At 42.6% G+C, this 21,673-nt stretch overlaps 1 protein-coding gene, 2 long non-coding RNA genes and 3 other non-coding genes across 7 annotated transcripts; 3 read left to right on the top strand and 3 right to left on the bottom strand.

Moving 5' to 3' along the window:
* Positions 1–854: 854 nt before the first annotated feature.
* On the top strand, positions 855–960 carry LOC113151406. The gene has a single exon (XR_003297723.1). It is a non-coding gene; the product is annotated as a U6 spliceosomal RNA (small nuclear RNA).
* A 771-nt stretch (positions 961–1,731) lies between these two features.
* On the bottom strand, positions 1,732–4,733 carry LOC113150253. Of its 2 annotated transcripts, none has more exons than XR_003297667.1 (5): positions 4,584–4,733; positions 4,250–4,328; positions 3,895–4,088; positions 3,732–3,807; positions 1,732–3,633 (listed from the first exon to the last, which is right to left on the bottom strand). It is a non-coding gene; the product is annotated as an uncharacterized LOC113150253 (long non-coding RNA). The 2 variants fall into 2 exon arrangements; XR_003297666.1 differs by having other exon boundaries at positions 3,895–4,103.
* A 1,547-nt stretch (positions 4,734–6,280) lies between these two features.
* On the top strand, positions 6,281–6,386 carry LOC113151399. Its single transcript, XR_003297716.1, has one exon. It is a non-coding gene; the product is annotated as a U6 spliceosomal RNA (small nuclear RNA).
* Positions 6,387–10,220: 3,834 nt separating this feature from the next.
* On the bottom strand, positions 10,221–10,765 carry LOC113151186. The gene is made up of 3 exons (XR_003297702.1): positions 10,620–10,765; positions 10,457–10,532; positions 10,221–10,358 (listed from the first exon to the last, which is right to left on the bottom strand). It is a non-coding gene; the product is annotated as an uncharacterized LOC113151186 (long non-coding RNA).
* A 613-nt stretch (positions 10,766–11,378) lies between these two features.
* Positions 11,379–16,066, bottom strand: LOC113150599. The gene is made up of 9 exons (XM_026343171.1): positions 15,836–16,066; positions 15,301–15,743; positions 14,850–15,165; positions 14,678–14,752; positions 13,904–14,597; positions 13,602–13,814; positions 13,169–13,509; positions 11,733–11,983; positions 11,379–11,631 (listed from the first exon to the last, which is right to left on the bottom strand). The coding sequence occupies exons 2-9, from the start codon at positions 15,525–15,527 to the stop codon at positions 11,379–11,381; spliced, it is 2,370 nt and encodes a 789-aa protein (XP_026198956.1). The 5' UTR covers positions 15,528–15,743; positions 15,836–16,066.
* A 4,340-nt stretch (positions 16,067–20,406) lies between these two features.
* Positions 20,407–20,512, top strand: LOC113151400. Its single transcript, XR_003297717.1, has one exon. It is a non-coding gene; the product is annotated as a U6 spliceosomal RNA (small nuclear RNA).
* Positions 20,513–21,673: the final 1,161 nt, after the last annotated feature.

A 21,673-nucleotide genomic window follows, 5' to 3' on the forward strand; every position in this document is an offset into this window, starting at 1 on the left:
ACATTTATAATAACAGAATTTGATTTATTGTCAGCTTTTCACATTAAAGATATTTGACTTGACACTCAAATTAATAATAATAATTAACCTTTTTTAACTCTCCTGCAAAGAGCAGGAAACTGACCTTTGTTTCCAGATTCCATTTAAATATCGTCAAACTCACAGAGTTACTTTCTCAGTAGTTTATTTTGATGTTGATGCTTAGAATATATTTCTTTCTTTTACAGGTTGTAAAAGTTTGACGCTAAACGGTTTTTATATTTTTAGGAAGCCTCGTCGGACAGCCTGTCATTTTGAGAGAGGAGGTCGATCCCAATTAAATTCATGTGACAGGAACGAGTGTGAAGCTCAATAATAATGAAACTTTGTGGTTTTATTTCAGTTATTTTAGCGTGTTTCGTCACATTAACAGTGTGTTGTCTCTCTACAAGTGTTCTTCTGTCCGACGCTACAACAGCGCCCCTGAACGCCGCTCAGCCAGCGGTCGACAGCGCCGCTCAGCGGCAGGTTGGTGGAGCTGCAGCAGTGACTTCCTGGAGGAGGGGCGTCGAGTCAGCCACCCAATCCCCTTGTCGTGACGTAACACAGCTGTGCCTAAATCTCCCAGCATGCCTCAGTGAACCTCACGGACTCCAACGGAAGCTAAAAAATGTCCCAAACGAAGCGATTAAGGTCTCACCGAGCTACTGGAGCTCATGACGAGAAAGGATCCACAATCAGACCCCCCAGAGCCGTTTGTACTCATCTGTCCTGTGTAATAAAACCCTCGGTTCCCGTCCCTGAGAGCGGAACCATGAGTGTGAGTCCGTCCGGGTCAGAGCGGTATAAAAGGGAGTGTGTCCCTGTGTAGAGTCGTGTTACTCCGGTAGCACATATACTAAAATTGGAACGATACAGAGAAGATTAGCATGGCCCCTGCGCAAGGATGACACGCAAATTCGTGAAGCGTTCCTCATTTTGTCTTTTTAACTGTACAACTTCTTATATCAGGGGTGATTCAGGGTCTGGAGCAGCAGGAAGACGGACTGTTTACAACTTTACCTGTGGAAGAAAAACAATGATAATAATAATATGTTATATGTTTTCACCAGAATCCCACCTGGTTTTTATTCACTTTGGAGGATTTTGTTTATAGAGCACAGGTGAAAACTGGACTCACTCACTTTTCTGGGTTTTTGTATTTTCACAGTGTTTAATCCCAGATGTTGTAAAAACTTTGAATTTAACAGAAAAGTAGCATCATTATAATTTAACGTTAACTACAACACTTCAGAGTTGGATTTTTTTATTACTAGTACTAAATAAATGGTTTTATAATTAATTACCATTAAACTGATGTAAAATCAGTCATTACTTTAATTTCTTTAATGTCTTAAACTTCAAAAATCTAAACTTTTCATCGTTTCCTTGACAAAATGTGTTTTAAATTATTGGCTGAGAGTAAGTGGGATTCTCCATATGGGAACAAATTACGCCATCTGATTGGTTGCCTGTTTTCTGAACTCGGAACTAATCCTGCTTTCCCATTGGTTGACAACAAGCGGGCGTTGGACGAGTCGATGACGTAACAACAATCTGACGTGTCCCTGAAGTTTTAACTAAATTAAATAAAATATTTATTTTTAACTTTCCTGAGACACAAGTGATAAAACTCAGAGTCAACAACATTTTCAAGACAAGTCCGTTTTATTCACACATTAGGAATTTAAGCTACAGCTTAATTATCATCTGCTTATTAGTAATTGACTAGAACATAAATAACTGCTGATTGTCACAGTTTGGATTTAACGTGTCAGTCGTGAATCTGATGTGTGTTTACATTTCTGTCCCAGTCGGGGATCGAGCCACCAGAGAGCAAACAGAGTCGGGTCAACAACAGGGAGGATGATGCAGAAAAAGCTGCGTAAACTGTGACACGGAGAGAAAAACTGTTTGACTTCCCTCAAGAGCTGCTTCACAAAAAGAAAGAAAGACGGGATGAACTCCTTGAAACAATATAATTATCCTGTTACAGCGTCAATTAAAGTTCCGTAAAATCCTAAGAATCCTAACTTTGCAGTAGATTAGCAGGTCATGACTACGACTAGATTCACATTGGACAAAAAGGAGTTAAAATAAGTCAGTAGGCTGTTATTTAAAACAGAGGCAGTCTTTGTCAGTTGCCATGTCACTGTCTTCATTGTATTTGTCAACTGCAAAACAGAAGATGGTTCTTATGAATGACAGATGATGATATTAACCACAATCAATACTTTTTGAAAAAATTCATCATGTTTTAATAATACATTGATAATATTAATTGCCTCTCCCCCCGGAAGTACACCTGACGACACTCAACTATGTACACTACACAATTGTGTCCTCCACACCCAGACACTCTGCTGCACCCTCCTCCTCCTGTGTGTGGCCAGTCTCTAGTCTTTTGGCCTGGGAACACTTGCTGAACCAAGGACATGCCCTTTGCTGGAGGCAGAGGGTCATTGGCCAAAGGTGTCAAGGAGATTTTGGATAAGGAGTGCCGACTCCTCCGATGATGTTGAGGGAGGAGCTGGTCTGACAAAGGCTGTTATTACACAATGTAAGAAGAAAAACATGAAACATACAGTGAACTCAACAGTTTATAGCTTAGGATAATGTTTAACGTTGGCTTGCTGTGCTTGCCTGGAAAGGCATGTTTGTGGGCCACCAGTTTCTTTACTTTAGCCTGCAATTTCACCGCAGACAGGGAAAGATCATTCAACACAAAATGTGCTAAGAATTAGTGCTGAGACTCATGCTGGCTTTGACTATAGCTATAGTTTTTCTGCCAGCTGACCACAAAGCACAAAGAATTATCAGCTGCTCCCTAACCTCACTAGAAGACATTGCAAAGTCTTGGTGTCTGAGCAGAACCAGGAAACTAAGACTAATCACACCCTAGTCAGTGTGTCTTTCTTCTCCTGCCTTCTGCCAAGACATATAGGAGCATAACAAGCCAGACGAATAGGTTGAAAAACCTACATAACTTCCATATACAGATCACATAGGCTTTCTACAATACATGTCAATATGTAGGTGCAGACAGTGATTAGTGTGGGACATGCATTCCTGGGCTTTGAATCACCAGTGGATCATTCGACACTTCCCTCGTTGCCTCTGGGTGCAGCTCTGCCAAAGATCCATCAGACTCTTTGACGTCTGCAGCCGAGCACTTCATGCGTGTTCCTGACAAACACGGCTGATCAAAAGGCCGTTAGTGCCACACACACAGTTCACTAACTTCCAATAACTACACTGACAAAGATCAGCTGATCTCCTAATACACATCAAGTTATGAAGCTACTGTATTACTACTGCTTGTGACTGTCTGAGCTACTGCAACACCATAATTCCAATTTTGAGAAAGACAAAGCTTGCATTTGGGCCAAATCAATGTAGAGGTGATGTCTCCCTGAGACGTAATTATCATAAAGGACAGTTGGACTCTCAAAAGTCAGTTTGGCACAGAACAGGCCTGGTTTTATTATATAAGTAACACTTCTTTTATACATTAGATGAACACGTCTTTCTTAACTTCACATGTACAGTTTGTTTTAAAATGTCTGTTATATTGGTGGGTGGGTCTGCTATGTGGGTGGGAGTCTTCTAAAAATACTGAAACAAGAAAGAGATGTCAGACAGGCCAGTTCAGTGTTACAGCAGAACACAATGACTCAGGAAGAGTGTGTGAGTATGTTGAAGAGAGGACTTACAGACTTACTGACAGAATATCTGTATTGCTGATCCTCAGTCTGCTGCCTGGCAGACGTCAGCTGGGTGGTTTTTGATCTGCAGAGTATAAAACAGAGAGGTCACTCAGAAGAAGACTTATTTTTAATCTGCTCATAATAATGCAATTGTGTGTAAGAGACTCACTTTTTGGATCCTGTCTCCTCTTCTCTGCCAGCCAGTCCTCCATGGAGCGACCCTCGGCTGTGGAGCAGAAGTGTTCCTGTATCGGCTGTGACCGTACTGTTTGGTCTTCGGTTGGCCAAGGTTGCACACACACGAAGTGTCATGGTCTGGGCAGCTGTGCAACACCTTGCAGGAGCAAATTGTTCCTAATAAACCTGAAACCATTAAACCTGGTAAATAGACAGGTGAGCAAAACAGTCAAGGCACCACATTTAATTCTGACACGAATATATGATTTTGACATGTTCATTAAAAAGCAGCAGCGTTTTATAACCAGAGTAGAAAAGTAAGATCAGATAATAAGTGAAGTTCTTACCTGGAGGTCCAGAGGTAACAACATGGCGGCTGTTCTCTGTGACCTTGATGACGAACTTTAACTGTTGCTGCTTAAGTGTCTGTAAAAAGACAGAAGACTTAAACTTCTTAGCTTGTTAATGAAAGCTGGGAAATCGTCTTGTCACTAAAATTGGGACTCGGGTGCTTGAAAAGTGTTTGATTTCTTTTTAACTGACTAAACAAAGACGACAACTCCAACCAGGTGATCTTCAGCGTTGGCTAGTTAGCTAGTTAGCTTCTCCGCTTCTGGCGTTTTCATAGTTTAAAGTTAGTAAATAATTGCGTGCCAATGAAATAACGGACCAAACACCAACCTGTTTGTTTAAATGATGTTGTATCAACATCGAACCGGTGTAAAATATCAGTCTGGAAGATTTTCACGGACATAAATAGGTAATAAATAGTAAGTTGTCCTCTCCAACTTTCACCGTGTCTGGCGCCATGTTGCTCGGAGGATGCGCACGTTTTTCACCTCACCGCGGCCCGAGAGGGCGGAGACCAAAGTTTGTTTTTGAACGAGGACCGACATGAATCCGATTTTATTAAGACACCAAATTAAGTCGTTAGTTAAATGTTATGATCGATTTTATAATAATAATAATAACATTCAAAGTAAAATCTAAATCTGCTTCAGATCAGTAAATTTATAAAGATGATGTAGCCTGCACAAGAAGGAAGCTGTCATTTTAATAAAGTTTTATTTTTACAGCACAAATGTGAAATTACGTTGATAATAAATATTTTCTTATTTTAAAAAGTTGTATTTGTCTGTTGTGTATCTTCAACACATATTTTAGATCAAGTACTTAGTACTTCAGCTTCAGTAAACTTGCATTATAACATGTTTCTGCAGCATTTTGCTGTAGCAGCAACTACACTACTTTGTCACCTGTCCTTCAGAATAAAAGCATCTTCTACTGAACTGGTTTGATTAAAAGGTCAGACGTTACAAAATCAGCAGATTAGATACAGTAGATCAGATTATAAATAAACAAGTTAAGTCTAGTCAACCCAAATGCAGATTCTTGTGTGTGCGCCAGACTTCATTTTAATATCTATAAATTTAGTTTAGCTATAAATATGAAACGGACAATGATCTGAATCAACTTTCATCTCACAGTCCTTCCTTATGTTGAGCCTCAGTATAGGCCGAATTTCTCACTGGGCTTTATTCACTTTTCAATTGTTGTTTGTCAAAAAACTATTTTATATTTTATGACATAATCCACAAACTGTCGACTGGACGGTTTACGGGGACTAGAGTTCAGTCTGATCAGTCATCAGTCTTCACCAGATTCCATTTAAATATCGTCAAACTCACAGAGTTACTTTCTCAGTAGTTTATTTTGATGTTGATGCTTAGAATATATTTCTTTCTTTTACAGGTTGTAAAAGTTTGACGCTAAATGTTTTTATATTTTTAGGAAGCCTGGTCGGACAGCCTGTCATTTTGAGAGAGGAGGTCGATCCCAATTAAATTCATGTGACAGGAACGAGTGTGAAGCTCAATAATAATTAAACTTTGTGGTTTTATTTCAGTTATTTTAGCGTGTTTCGTCACATTAACAGTGTGTTTTCTCTCTACAAGTGTTCTTCTGTCCGACGCTACAACAGCGCCCCTGAACGCCGCTCAGCCAGCGGTCGACAGCGCCGCTCAGCGGCAGGTTGGTGGAGCTGCAGCAGTGACTTCCTGGAGGAGGGGCGTCGAGTCAGCCACCCAATCCCCTTGTCGTGACGTAACACAGCTGTGCCTAAATCTCCCAGCATGCCTCAGTGAACCTCACGGACTCCAACGGAAGCTAAAAAATGTCCCAAACGAAGCGATTAAGGTCTCACCGAGCTACTGGAGCTCATGACGAGAAAGGATCCACAATCAGACCCCCCAGAGCCGTTTGTACTCATCTGTCCTGTGTAATAAAACCCTCGGTTCCCGTCCCTGAGAGCGGAACCATGAGTGTGAGTCCGTCCGGGTCAGAGCGGTATAAAAGGGAGTGTGTCCCTGTGTAGAGTCGTGTTACTCCGGTAGCACATATACTAAAATTGGAACGATACAGAGAAGATTAGCATGGCCCCTGCGCAAGGATGACACGCAAATTCGTGAAGCGTTCCTCATTTTGTCTTTTTAACTGTACAACTTCTTATATCAGGGGTGATTCAGGGTCTGGAGCAGCAGGAAGACGGACTGTTTACAACTTTACCTGTGGAAGAAAAACACACAACAACAACAACAACAACAACAATAATAATAATAATAGTAATAATGATAATAGTAATAGTAATGATAATAGTAATAATAATATGTTTTCTGTTTTCACCAGAATCCCACCTGGTTTTTATTCACTATGGAGGATTTTGTTTATCGGTAATAGAGCACAGGTGAAAACTGGACTCTTGTTTATAGAGGAAAAAACTCACTTTTCTGTTTTAAAATGTCGTTTAAAGTTGTATTTTCAGTGTTTTATGTCAGAAAAACTTTTAATTCTAACAGAAAAGTAGCATCTTTATAATTCAACGTTAACGACAACACTTCAGACTCGATTTTCATGTCCTGTAATTTTTTATTACTGGTACGAAATAAATGTTTTTATAATTAATTACCGTTAAAAACGGATGTAAATTTAATTATAACTTTAATTTCTTGTCTTAAACTTCAAACATTTGATATTCATGATTTCCTTGACAAAAAGTGTTTTTAAGAGCTTCCCTGTGTGTTTTCTGTTTTCTATTTAAACTATAATCCACTATGTTTCTGTAAAAAGTTTAACTTTACGAGTTAATTCTAAATATTTTCAATAATTTACAGACAGATCTCATTTTCTCCGGTATTTCTGAGTTCAACTAGTAAAAGCGAATTTAGTTCTGTGAGAGTTTCATATGTAAACTGTCCCAGCTGTGTTTTCATAAAACATATTGATTCTAACCCAGTAAATATAAATATATAAATATAGTTTTTATTTTATATGAAAAATGCATTTATCATTTCAAAAAATACGATTAAACGTTAAACATTAGAAATGAATGAGTTTTGCACTAAACAGCGTGAATGTGACAATTCAAAGATTCAGATTTAATTCAGCTTTCAGGTTTTGTAAATTGTGTAGGATGAAAGAAGATATCACTCTGCTGAATTCAAGAGGTCTCCATGTGGTGCAGAAACATTTTCATTGTCATGTGTGGAATCAGTTCAGTCAGTGACAATCCGACTATTTGGGATTGGAGTTCGGTTCAGGTGTGCAGCCTACAGACCACTGACAGCAAATCAAATCCAGCCGAGGCAGAGGTCCCGTTTATTTACAGCAGGATTCAGTCCAGTCGGGTTTCAGGTGCGCGGATTATGTTAAACTGTGAGGTTCTGTCAGAATCAGTGTGAAAGCAGGTGAAAGGTTTCTCCTTGGTGGACCATGTTTGTGCCGAATTCAAGAGGGTCTCTTGTCGGTCCATAAAATATTTAAATATCATGTTTAGAATCAACTTTCCCCCGAATGTCAGCAGAGTAAATTTAATTCTGACAGTTTCTGAGCACAGTTCCGTCTTCGCTTTCGTGCCTCTAAAGCTACCAAAACAATTCCATACAGTGCTGTAAAACTCCATAGTTAAACGAGTTGACTAATTTGGTTCGTAATTTGAGTTTTAAACGTGTTTTTTATATATGTTTAATAAAAATATTGGTTATCTGTCAGGAGGCGGGTTCACTGGTAAAGTGGGAACAGATCCTGCCCTCCTATTGGCTGAGAGTAAGTGGGATTCTCGACGTTGGAAGAAATTGAGTCATCTGATTGGTTGTCTGTTTTCTGAACTCGAAACTAATCCTGCTTTCCCATTGGTTGACAACAAGCGGGCGTTGGACGAGTCGATGACGTAACAACAATCAGACGTGTCCCTGAAGTTTTAGCTAAATTAAATAAAATAAGATTTATTTTTAACTTTCCTGAGACACAAGTGATAAAACTCAGAGTCAACAACATTTTCAAGACAAGTCCGTTTTATTCACACATCAGGAATTTAAGCTACAGTTTAATTATCATCTGCTTATTAGTAATTGACTAGAACATAAATAACTGCTGATTGTCACAGTTTGGATTTAACGTGTCAGTCGTGAATCTGATGTGTGTTTACATTTCTGTCCCAGTCGGGGATCGAGCCACACGTTTCTGTTTCACTGAGAAAGTGGGAATAAATCCTGCCCTCCTATTGGCTGACAGCAAGTGGGATTCTCAAAAGTTTGAATTAATTTCTTGTCTTAATTTTCAAACAAAATGTGTTTTAAAAAGCTTCCCTGTGTGTTTTCTGTTTCGTATTTAAACTATAATCCACCACATTTCTGTAAAAGGTTTAACTTTATCAGTAAATTCTAAATATTTCCAGTAACTTACAGACTTAAAATCTCAGTGAAAACGGCAGTAATCGGGTTTATTTCATTTTCTCAGGTATTTGTGAGGTTAACTATCTCCTGGGATCCCGAAACGGGACGATACGGGAGTGTTAGTGTATTATTACAAACATTGATATCACGATCTGCATTTTAAAAAATATTAAAAAATCACTTGCAGTCGTTACATGTGTGAATAAATATTTATTACCAACCTTTAAGAAAAAATTACAGCAGCCACAGCAAATTCCAACGGGAATGACAGAGTGTGTGTGTGTGTGTGTGTGTGTGTGTGTGTGTGTGTGTGTGAGTGAGACCCTCTCTGGCTGTCTGTCTTGTAGCTGGCGTGTCCCTGCTGCAGAGTCCTGTCGTTGCCACATAGTTTGCAGGGCTCAGACGAGGTGGTGGTTGGGTGGAGGCCTCCCGATCCCCCGTCCTCATCTTTTTAGGCCGAGGGGGAGCGGGTGATGCACCCCTGTCAGATGAGAAAGACGTGTTGTCACTGTCAGGTCTGTAGTCCTGATCTGACCGTGAGACTGAAGAGCCTGAAAGAAGGAAGAAATAAAGACGGGATGAACTCCTTGAAATAAAAGAAAAGACACAACAGAGAGAACAGGAGCACTCACCTTCCACAGGAACATGAAACAAGTGACAAGACAGACAGTGAAGACATGAAGACAGTTGTTGTCAGGATATCACAGTTTAAAAAGACCTCACCTCCTCCCTGAGCTTTCTATAACAGGAAACCAAATCAAACACACAGACAAAGTGGAAGTTCACAACAGTTCCTCTGTGTCTGGATACAGGAGTGTGACTGATCTCAGTCAAGTGGCTATTTGAGGTTGTTGCCTGCTCAGTCCACACCCACAGGGTCCCAGCAGGACGGCACTTTGTCACCAGGGGATCGTTCAACACCTTCCCTCCTCACCTCTGGGTCTCTGCCAAAGAGCCATCAGACTCTTTGATGTCAGCAGCCGAGCGCTTCACACGTGTTCCTGACAAACATGGCTGATCAAAAGGCCGTTAGTGCCTTTGAAGCTGCTATGTTTCATTACTACTACATGCGTTTGTCTCAGTTACTGAAACACCATAATTTCACTTTGGAGACAGACAAGCTTGCATCCTTCCATATATCCATCTATCTATATCTATTTTGATGTGTGAAAGACACTGATCGTTATTCAAAGTGAAATGAAGACATGTAGTGGTGTTTGTGTACAGGATGATGTCTCTCTGTGACGTGTGATCATCATAAAGGACAGTTAGACTCTCATAAGTTAGTTTGGCACAGAACAGGCCTGGTTTTATTCTTACAAACACAGTAACATTAAAAGCAAAGTATTAACATGTACATGATTCTGATCAGTGTCAATAAATAAGACACATGAGTGACATAGTAAATAGTATATGAACCTTACAGTATATGAACCTTACAGTATATGAACATTACAGTATATGAACCTTACAGTATATGAACATTACAGTATATGAACATTACAGTATATGAACATTACAGTATATAAACATTACAGTATATGAACATAAGTAAAATTCTGTTATACCTTATGTTCTAAACATTTTTAGGGAATAACCAACTACACTAATAAACATGACTGTTTGAAGTGTACATGTGACTGCACATGTACAGTGTGTTTTAAAATGGCTGTTGTATTGATGGCTGGGCCTGTTAAGATTGAAGGGTGGGAGACTTCTGAAGATACTGAAATAAGAAAGAGATGTCAGACAGGCCAGTTTAGTGTTACAGCAGAACACAATGACTCAGGAAGAGTGTGTGAGTGTGTTGAAGAGAGGACTTACAGACTTACTGACAGAATATCTGTATTGCTGATCCTCAGTCTGCTGCCTGGCAGACGTCAGCTGGGTGGTTTTTGATCTGCAGAGTATAAAACAGAGAGGTCACTCAGAAGAAGACTTATTTTTAATCCGCTCATAATAATGCAATTGTGTGTAAGAGACTCACTTTTTGGATCCTGTCTCCTCTTCTCTGCCAGCCAGTCCTCCATGGAGCGACCCTCAGCTGTGGAGCAGAAGTGTTCGTTCCTGTATCGGCTGTGACCGTACTGTTTGGTCTTCGGTTGGCCACAGCGCCTGCACAAGAAGTGCTCAAAGTTCTTTCTGGGCTTGATGAGAAGACCCCGCTCGCGCTCCCGACGCTGCTGCTCTTCCCTCACCTTCCTCTGCCAAATTGTTGAAAGAGGCACAGGATGAGGAGCAGGAGCAACAGCAGAGGATGTGGAGGCAGCTGCAGAGGACGTGGAGGCAGCTGCAGAGGACGTGGAGGCAGCTGCAGAGGACGTGGAGGCAGCTGCAGAGGACGTGGAGGCAGCTGCAGAGGACGTGGAGGCAGCTGCAGAGGACGTGGAGGCAGCTGCAGATTGGCTGGCGGTGGCAGCTACAGGGGTTGAGGCAGTGGCTGAGGAGGAGGCTGCAGTGGCAGAAGCAAGGACACTGAAAAGTGACCTTGTCACAGGCCCACAGTGGGTGACAGTCAGACCAGAGCTGTCGTCTGGTAGATGGAGCTCTAACGGCTGGTCAGGCTGCTTGGGAAGTGTTTCCAAGCTCTGGGCTGTAGTGTGGAGTGCACTGGGCCCCGAGACAGTGACACTGAGAGTGCACTCCCTCATTGCTGCCTTGTTTCTCTCCTTGTGCCTGTTTTGAAGTGTAAAACGTAATTATAACAACCACAACAACAACATACTTGAGTGAGGGGAGCGGAGTCTTACCAGTCCAGGAGGGTCCGCCGGTTGACCAGAAACAGGTGGATGCTGGTGTTGGTCATGATGGTCGGGCAGCTCACAACAATGTCTCTGATGACAGTGTACTCCCTCATGATGACACCCCAGCGGTTAATCCAGACCCCAGCCAATGTACGTCCCTCGTAATTCAGCCGGCACAACTCCAAAAAGATAGCCTCAACCAACCTGCTGACCTTGGGAGAGTGCGATGCCCCCCTGCCTTTGCCCGAAACAACACTAAACACAGACAAGTCTGGTGTTAAAGGTGCATAACATCCGCACGGCAATGTAACATGTCTGTGGAATCAGAAGCAAAACGTTTTAAATTTTAATCTCACTGCTGTACAGGGTCGCTGCCGGGTGTGTGAGAGGACCGAGAGGTCTTGAAGCGTCCTTTCAACAACTGGTCCTGGTGGCGTAGGGGGAAGGACACTGGAGCCTTGTCCCTGTCTGACAGCTTCAGCCACAGGGCAACGATCTCCAGCGCCTGTTTCTGTGTCACGTAAGCCTGGTGACGTAGCTCCACGAGGGCGTAGGCCAGAGCTATCACATGCTGGTACCCGCCGTGTCCGTCTGGCCCGTGTGTGTCCTAGAAGACAGAAGAGGAGGAGGTTAAATGTAAAGCTCTACAAATTCTTGATGAAAACATAAAAAGATATACAGGGGTGTCAAACTCAATTGCACAGGGGGCCAAAATCCAAAACATATTTTAGGTCGCGGGCCGAACAGGATAAACATTTATTGAGCACACTAAAACTTTTAAAACTTAACTTTTTTTAACATAAACCTTAAAAAACTTATATTTTGCTCTCTACAGAAATATATCCTCTCTAAATTAGATATTATATATATTAAGTTAGAAATAAAGTAAACATTAAAAGAACAAACATCAAAAATTTCTATAATTCTATGTGATTTTATACAAAAAATAAACTTAAATTTTAAATATCCCAAAAGATTTTGCTCTCCATAAAAATATATCCTGTCAAAATTATACTAATTCAAAATGTGAACATGCAATAACAAATCAAATCATTCAGTCTTTGCTCTTATGTCATTTTATCAGAGCTGCATCTGTTTTTGTCAACAAGTTCGTTTATATTTGTTGTGAGGTTCTGTGTTGTGGAGATTCTTAGGATGGACTGTAGGTTCTCACCAGTGAGACGACTCCTGTGTGCTGTTTTTTTAGTCTTTATCACTGAGAACAGCTTCTCACTAAGATTTGTGCTACCAAACATAAACAAGGTTCGAGCCTCATGTGGACGGAGCTGGGACATTTCTGCAGGAATGGAGTGAATAAACTGTGCAGGTCCTGCAGTGTCCTACTTTACCTTCAGTCATTACACTGCAGCTCAATCAGCTCCATCTGAATCTGCACAGGTGCAGTTTACACATAGACGGCAAAATGATTTTCTTGTTCTTCAAAGTCACCAAAGCTCCGTGAGAACTCAGTTTATGAGCAACGTGCGTATTTGTGAACACCGTTGTAACGATATGGTTCAACATTACTTAGCATCGTGAGGACCAGCTTCATAATAAGTTGCAGCATCATAAACTAGACTTGATTAACGCGGAATGTGTTCGGCAAGGCAGCTGAAGCGCTGCATTATGGGATCTGTAGTTTATTGTGTTACCAGCGCTTCATATCGCCGGGCCATTAATAACAATAATATAGAAATGATCTCGCGGGCCGGATATAATTACACGCCGGGCCGGATGTGGCCCGCAGGCCGTGAGTTTGACACATATGGTCTAAGTGATGAGTGACACTCACTTGCAGCTGCTCCTCCTCCAGCTCCAGCTCCATCCCAGCGGCCTCATCCAGGGATGGAGCTGGGTGGGTGGGAACAGACTGAGATGATGACAACGACAAAGCAGCAGCTGCGGTCACGGCGGTGGGGGCAGCAGGATGCATGAGGACCCGATTTGCCAAGATGTGCGGATAGTGCTCTAACACCTGAATGTCCCCCGCCTCCTCAAACCCTTGGTCCTGCTCCCTCTCGCCCCACTCTTCCTCAGGCTCGGCCGCCCCATCCGGAGCGTCGGGATCCTGGCCAAAGTCCTCCAGCACAGCGCCAATCTGAGAGTACAGGTACTCCACTCCGATCAGTTCACCTGAACAAAACAGCAGTTAGAGAATCTGTTAGACCGTGTTGCTCATTCCAGGTGTGATTGGTGTGCGATCGGTGTGTTTTCCAGTCCACTACCTGTGTACTCCCTGGGCTGAGTGTAGTTCTCCACCTGCATCATGGTCTTGAACTTCTGTGTGAGCTTGTGGTAGCAATGCTGGAGACGGGCATTGTAGCTGCGCACTGTCTTCCTCTTGGCTCCCTCCACTGCAGCTCTGGCACGGTCTTCGTTCCACCTCACTAGGCCCTCCAGCAGGTACACCTGGAAGTTCAGTGCGCTGGCCGATGTTCCTGAGGAGAGAGAAACTCAATATAATAATCACACGCACGCACGCACAGCTCCTCTTTTCTCATCAAGAAATAAGGTTTAAAACCCTCACCTGGGACGAAGTGGGTCAGGTGGAGGTGGAACGACTCCAGGGAGGTGTTTCCTCTAGCGCACCGGTAGACAGGGAGCTTGATCCCTCCCTTGGTCAGCTCCCCTGTCTTGGTGTAAAGCGCCACTCCCAGGGGGTCCTGAATGCAGCGGAGATGACGGCGCTGCGTGTTCCAAATCTCCTGCATTCGTTTGTGGTCGAACAGCAGGACGCCCAGGGTGTCCGGCACATCCCAGAAGTCATCCAGGAGCTCCTGGATGAGCGTCTCCGTCTCGTCCACACCCCGTGTGCGGCGGCGACAGTGGCGGGCCATCTCCTTGGCGGACAGCTTGATGTAGTCGTCCCTCCCCTCCTCCGACTGCTTTGCTTTCTCCAGACGGGCAAAGTCGTCTTTGTCCCACTCAAAGATGGCGTAGGACAGCCGCGCCATGAACTGGCCGTAAAGCGGGTGGCTCTCAGTGGTGACGCCTCGGGCGAAGCGTCGCATGAGGTGCCACACGTCCAGCCTCACCACCAGCTCGTCCCACTCGTGGAACATGGCCGCCACATGTGTCTTTCCCACGAGGGAACAGCAGTTTCGGTCGACATACAAAACCTTAGGAGGGGCCTCCCCGGCTTCGCGGTACCGCCGCATCAGTCCAGCCGCCATAGGCAACAGTCCGTCCCCCTCGGCAGCAGTGAGGACAGACATGAGCACCTGCCAGCGGCGGAGAGCAAAGTGAACATCACATCAATTTCTCATGTGAAAACAGTAAATCATGGAGAAGCTATACACACCTGCCCGTGCTCGTTGCCCACATTAGTAACACAGGCAGCCGTGCCAGCAGCGCTGCCTGCAAGCTTAGTGGTCATCTGGAAATGTGACAACATAAGAGAATAAATAAAGTAAAGTACTAATCGTCATCAGCAACATTTCATTAACCAGAGATCCAATATAATCAAAGCTTGCCTTCTTGTTAGAAGCCATCTTCAATATGGTGCCAAAGATAGACGTGACCCTGGCTTTGGTCACGTCCAGCCTCATCAGGGCCTCTCTGACAAAGACAGAGAGAAGCCAGTGCACAGTGGGCACGGGATGCATGGGTGGCACCTTGTGCTGTGGCGCAGCCGGTACTCTCAGCTTGTCGAGCAAGGAGAAGTACAGCAGGGACCGTGTCATCCACTGTTCGCTGTGCTGCTCCACAAGAGTGGCACGGAGGCGAGTCGCACTGTTGCCCAGAGTGCGCTCCTTTAAATCGCCGATCACCTTCTTATCACAGGACAACCTGAGAGAGAGAGAGAGAGAGAGAGAGAGAGCAGAACAAGACGACAGGTGAACGGGAGCTCATGCTTACACCTGGTTATGAGCTGAAACAGTTTGATGACATTATTATTCATTACACCACAGGCTCTGATCTTACTTGTACGTCAGAACAGCTGGAAACAGCTGCTGGTGAGGAAGGTCCAGCTGATCGATGATGTCCTGTGCCCACGCTGCGATCTTCTTGCCACAGGAACGGCACTCCAGGTACTCGGTGCCCATAAAATACCAACCGTCCCTGTCCAGGACTCTCCGGACGGTCCTGTACAGTCCGGAGCCCGTCATCTTGCATCGGCAGCGGGGGCATGCAATCTTGTATGCCCACATCCTGTAGGGCAACCACAGGAAGAACGGGCGGTGGAAGAAAACGTGGCATGAGGAGGGGGGCTGGGTGTAGAGGGGCCGGGGTCCAGGGGGGTACCACCAGAGCTGGAGGTCACTGGTGAGGATCGCGTGACCGCTGGTGTTCCTCGTGAAGAGAGCCCGACCCAGCCAGTCGTGCTGCTCCTCGGGCAGCGTCTGTCTCCAGCTGTGAGGCAGCAACTTTGAAACAAGCAACAGAAGTAAATAAATAAATCACCAGTTCAAAACAAATCAAACACACAGAAGATTTACTACAAGGGGGAAGGGTTTACCTCTGCCCCAGAGGCTGGCTGCGGGGGTTCAGGCTGCACACGGGTAGGGGATGCAAATCTGGTCTGCCGGCGTGGGGTTCCACCATCTGCACTAGAGGACACGGCTGGAAGGGCAGCGACTGCACAAAAAACATCAAGTCAAACACATGGCAAGGCGTAAAAACGACAGACACACATGAAGACAGTAAAGAATCAATAAGCTCTGAATGTTAATGTCAGCGTAGGATTGTATAAATTACTGTAATAAAAAAATACTGGCAGTAGATGAAGTGGTGAGGAAAGCCAGAAAATGAGAGAGCGAGCTAATCACAGTACAAAGAGTGATAATTAACTGCGAAACATCAAGTGCGGATTACACACATGTTAGCATTAGCTCTACACTACACAGTGGTGCCAGACAGTAATTTCACAAACGAGTTCTACAACACAGAGGGAAACACAGCACCACAGTGAAGCGCACCAACTCAGGGCATTAATCAATTACCAGATGGGGTTGTGTTAGTCGCTACGATCTACAGGTGACTACACGCTGGAAGCAGCAGCTGACTGTACCGACAGTTCCCAGCAGACAGTTACCTTACCTGGTGGTTACCTTATCGTCACCGATTCTACACCCCTTCATAATACTCATCCATTGAAAGCTAATGAACAGTAACAGTGACAGTTAATTTCATGCATCATATCGTACAGTTCATATTCGTTATTGGAATGAGTGATGTTCTCGTGTGTGTGTGTTTTAACTCACGCTGAGTGTCAACTTCCATCGCAGCAGCAAGGAGCATCTCATCTGATGGCTCAGCTGACGCAGCACCTGTTTCACACAGAAGAGAGATGAGCGTTTGGAAACGGACATGTACAGGCAACGTTCTGAGAGGGGAGAACACTTACTCTGGGAGGAACGAGCCGCTGCTGCCACTTTTTCTCTGTCCCTTCCCATCACATAGCTCTGGAGGCTGTACATCGCACAACCTGGCTGCACACGCTGCTTCTTCAGCCAGAGCAGATATCTACAGACAGGAAGAAATTACAACGCCAGGTCACACTTGCATCGTCAACACACACACTGTCACCTGTGACTTCAGTGAAAACACTTACGTCTGACACTCTGTGTCCGTGGACTCGTACAAGGAGGCGTACGTCTGACCTATGTGGTTGCCGAACACTATCACCCTCTGGTCCTGGCTCCGAGGAGACGCAGAGCCCTCTGTGGCACAGCGACCCTCCACAGCTGCCATCACCCCAGAGAACAACTTAGCATAGGAGGCGAGGGCATCTTTGTTCACCATGAGAGGTGAAACTGACGTGTCCCCGCTCTCCCGCTCCTTCAGGTGGGACGCCAGCAGTCCCACGGTGTACCCCAGGTCGTTGGACAGCAGCCAGTTGAAGGTCTGTCCGCGGTACTGCCCGAACTGGAGCTGGCTCTCACTCAGCACCAGCCGAGAGCACGTGGGGTCTCCTCCTCCTTGCTGCACACGTGCCTTTGCCTCCTCCCTCACCTTTTCAGGCGTCTTCACCTTCCACACCTCCGATGACCCCTTCCCATGATAGGCCTGGGACACTCTCAGTGCTTCTGGTGAGGGCCTCAGGGTGAATTCAGCAGACAATGGCTGAACTCTGAAAGCTGGACGGTAATCCATGTTCAAAGCTGAAGAAGAACAACATGTGTTTGAATTGTATTCATCTTTTGATGGTTGGCTGACAATGAGGAGAACATATATGATATAAGACAATTAGGTGTGTGATGTAATCCATGCATAATTTCAGAGGCTTTTCATTCATTTTCAGTGTCTCACGTTTTATTTTGTACCTTTAACTTTTGAGGGTGGAGAGCACGCTGCACGTAACGTTACGTAACGCAAAGTAATAGAGTAACTTAATACATTAAAATTTAGGACATGTACACGTCTTTACTTTAAGTACAGCAAAACAATATACATTCTTAGTAATACGTCGTAAAAGAGTAGTTTTATGGTGACGAAGCACTGACAATATAAAGTTCGTACACGTTGTCTTTGTATAAATGTGAATTTTCCGAATGTTAACCATGCGAAATTAGTGTAAACATTTTTTAGCACGTTAGCAGCTCAGTTTTATGAATTTTAACCGTTTTTCTAAAGTCCCACATACATTTCTATTATCCTCTGAGTAACTCACCTCCTCACAGCGTCGGTCCAAATGTCCAGCGAGCACAGGTAGGGAGGGGTATTTATACGTCAGAGGCAAGAGCAAGGCGGCCAATCAGAAACGCAGGAAAAACAACAGGAGAACCAATAGGAGAGCTCGGCATCAAGAAGGCGGGACATAAATGGAAGAATTGGACAGCGCAACGATGACACGTACAGGTGAGAACTGGACTCTAGTTTCCAGAGGTACAAACTCTCTTTTCTGGTTTAAAATGTCGTATAAAGTTGTATTTTCACAGTGTTTAATCCCAGATGTCGTAAAAACTTTGAATTCTAACAGAAACGTAGTGTCTTTATAATTCAACGTTAAACACAACACTTCAGACTTGGTTTCTAGAATGTTTGTATTCCTAGTACTAAATAAATGGTTGGATAATTAATTACCGTTAAAAACCGATGTAAAATCAGCTATAACTTAAATTTCTTTAATTTCTTAAACTTCAAAAATCAAAACTTTTCATCGTTTCCTTGACAAAATGTGTTTTAAACAGCTTCCCTGTGTGTTTTCTCTTTTATATTTAAACTATAATCCACTATGTTTCTGTAAAAAGTTTAACTTTATAAGTTAATTCTAAATATATTCAGTAATTTGCAGACAGATCTCATTTTCTCCGGTATTTGTGAGTTCAACTAGTAAAAGCGAATTTAATTCTGTAAGAGTTTCACATGTAAACTGTCCCAGCTGTGTTTTCATAAAACATATTGTTTCTGTGAAGAATGAAGCTGAAAAATATATAAATCATATTATATATGACCATTGTATCATATTATGAATCATAGGGAAGAAAAACAGCCTGTTTGTAACAGGGGGATCACAATGTGACTGAGTACTATATCAATGAAATGCTGTCCTTTTATTAAAGGTTTGTTTTTTCCATTTTTTACAGCACAAATGTGAAATTACGTTGATAATAAATATTTTCTTATTTAAAAAGTTGTATTTGTCTGTTGTGTATCTTCAACACATATTTTAGATCAAGTACTTAGTACTTCAGCTTCAGTAAACTTGCATTATAACATGTTTCTGCAGCATTTTGCTGTAGCAGCAACTACACTACTTTGTCACCTGTCCTTCAGAATAAAAGCATCTTCTACTGAACTGGTTTGATTAAAAAGGTCAGACGTTACAAAATCAGAACTCTAGGCTCAGACAGCTGCTACTGTATTTACAGTATCACTGTATTTACTGTATGTCCAAGCAACTGGACTTCCTTCTTGTTAGGTCAAAACATTTCACTACTTATCAAGTAGCTTCTTCAGTCTGAAGATAGTTGGTTAGAGGCCACAAATTTTTCCTCCAGGTTTGGTTTCACTCCACCCCTGGGAGCTTGACAGGCTGTCAGTCATCATGAGGTTTACACCTTCATTTGATTTACCTGAACACACCTGGGTATTTTTAAGGTGGTAACAACCAATTAAAATCAAATCTGGAGAAAACAAACGAGATGGTGGATTTTTCTTCGTCCTGAAAATTTAAAATGTTCAAACACTGAAAGATCAGATTATAAATAAACAAGTTAAGTCTAGTCAACCCAAATGCAGATTCTTGTGTGTGCGCCAGACTTCATTTTAATATCTATAAATTTAGTTTAGGTATAAATATGAAACGGACAAACTTAAAAAAAACTTAAACTTTTCTACCCTTTCGTTCTCACATCTCTTGAAACAGAAACTCTTTTTTTGATGTTGTTTGTTTCTCCTTGACTTAGATTTTGTTTGTTTGCCTTGTTCCTCATTTGTAAGTCGCTTTGAATAAAAGCGTCTGATAAATGACTAAAAGTAAATGTTTTTATATTTTTAGGAAGCCTCGTCGGACAGCCTGTCATTTTGAGAGAGGAGGTCGATCCCAATTAAATTCATGTGACAGGAACGAGTGTGAAGCTCAATAATAATGAAACTTTGTGGTTTTATTTCAGTTATTTTAGCGTGTTTCGTCACATTAACAGTGTGTTTTCTCTCTACAAGTGTTCTTCTGTCCGACGCTACAACAGCGCCCCTGAACGCCGCTCAGCCAGCGGTCGACAGCGCCGCTCAGCGGCAGGTTGGTGGAGCTGCAGCAGTGACTTCCTGGAGGAGGGGCGTCGAGTCAGCCACCCAATCCCCTTGTCGTGACGTAACACAGCTGTGCCTAAATCTCCCAGCATGCCTCAGTGAACCTCACGGACTCCAACGGAAGCTAAAAAATGTCCCAAACGAAGCGATTAAGGTCTCACCGAGCTACTGGGGCTCATGACGAGAAAGGATCCACAATCAGACCCCCCAGAGCCGTTTGTACTCATCTGTCCTGTGTAATAAAACCCTCGGTTCCCGTCCCTGAGAGCGGAACCATGAGTGTGAGTCCGTCCGGGTCAGAGCGGTATAAAAGGGAGTGTGTCCCTGTGTAGAGTCGTGTTACTCCGGTAGCACATATACTAAAATTGGAACGATACAGAGAAGATTAGCATGGCCCCTGCGCAAGGATGACACGCAAATTCGTGAAGCGTTCCTCATTTTGTCTTTTTAACTGTACAACTTCTTATATCAGGGGTGATTCAGGGTCTGGAGCAGCAGGAAGACGGACTGTTTACAACTTTACCTGTGGAAGAAAAACACACAACAACAACAACAACAATAATAATAATAATAGTAATGATAATAATAATAGTAATGATAATAATAGTAACAATAATGATATTAATAATAATAATAATAATGATGATAATAATAATGATAATAATAATAATAGTAATAATAATATGTTTTATGTTTTCACCAGAATCCCACCTGGTTTTTATTCACTACGGAAGATTTTGTTTATCGGTAATAGAGCACAAATGAAAACTGGACTCACTCACTTTTCTGGGTTTTTTGTATTTTCACAGCGTTTAATCCCAGATGTCGTAAAAACTTTGAATTTAACAGAAAAGATTTTTTTATTACTAGTACTAAATTCATGGTTTAATAATTAATTACCGTTAAATCTGATGTAAAATCAGTCATTATTTTAATTTCTTTAATGTCTTAAACTCCAAAATTAAAACTTTTCATTGTTTCTTTTACTAAATCTGTTTTAAACACATACAAGGAGGCGTACATCCCCAAACCCCACCAGCCTCTGATCCTGGTTCACAGGAGACCCAAGCTGGTGATACATGTTCTATAAGGTCAGAAAAGTGAAATAAGTTGCACATGAAAGTGGTGATGAACAGGACAGAAGCAAACACTCACACATAATAGATGTGATGTTTAGTTTCCACTTACTTTAGCTTGATGCACTTTGTTGATGAACTCAGTGTTTGCCTTGCACATGCAAATCAACACCCCCTCACTCATCAGAGGTGGAGGCTTTAGACACAACCTGTCTCTATTTATCATGCTGAACTTTAAAAATTTGCTGCTTAATAATAGGAAAACTCACTAATATGTATCAAATAAATGTAATGTGATGGCTCATCATTTTTCATACACAAGAAACTAATATAACTAATATTATAGATATAATGCTACAGTTTTTGTACAACGGGAGTTTTTATTATTAAATCTTCAACAAAAGAAGTATGAGACATTTACACGGGTTTATAATTAAGTTTGGTTGAATGTTCTGAGTTATCCTAAATCTTAAAAATAACTATAACGTCGACTTTAAAAGTACATATACAGGTTTTTTCCATAATAA

Source organism: Anabas testudineus, chromosome 9, assembly GCF_900324465.2.
Source record: "Anabas testudineus chromosome 9, fAnaTes1.2, whole genome shotgun sequence".
Lineage (NCBI taxonomy): Eukaryota > Metazoa > Chordata > Actinopteri > Anabantiformes > Anabantidae > Anabas > Anabas testudineus.

Bases quoted from the DNA above. Each gene is read 5' to 3' on its own strand.
- LOC113150599 (XM_026343171.1), bottom strand. From the start codon at position 15,527: ATGTGGGCATACAAGATTGCATGCCCCCGCTGCCGATGCAAGATGACG. The intron at 14,753-14,849 runs GCAAGCTTTGAT...TCACATTTCCAG, and splicing joins AGATGGCTTCTAACAAGAAG to ATGACCACTAAGCTTGCAGG. The intron at 14,598-14,677 runs GTGTGTATAGCT...CGCCGCTGGCAG, and splicing joins TGGGCAACGAGCACGGGCAG to GTGCTCATGTCTGTCCTCAC.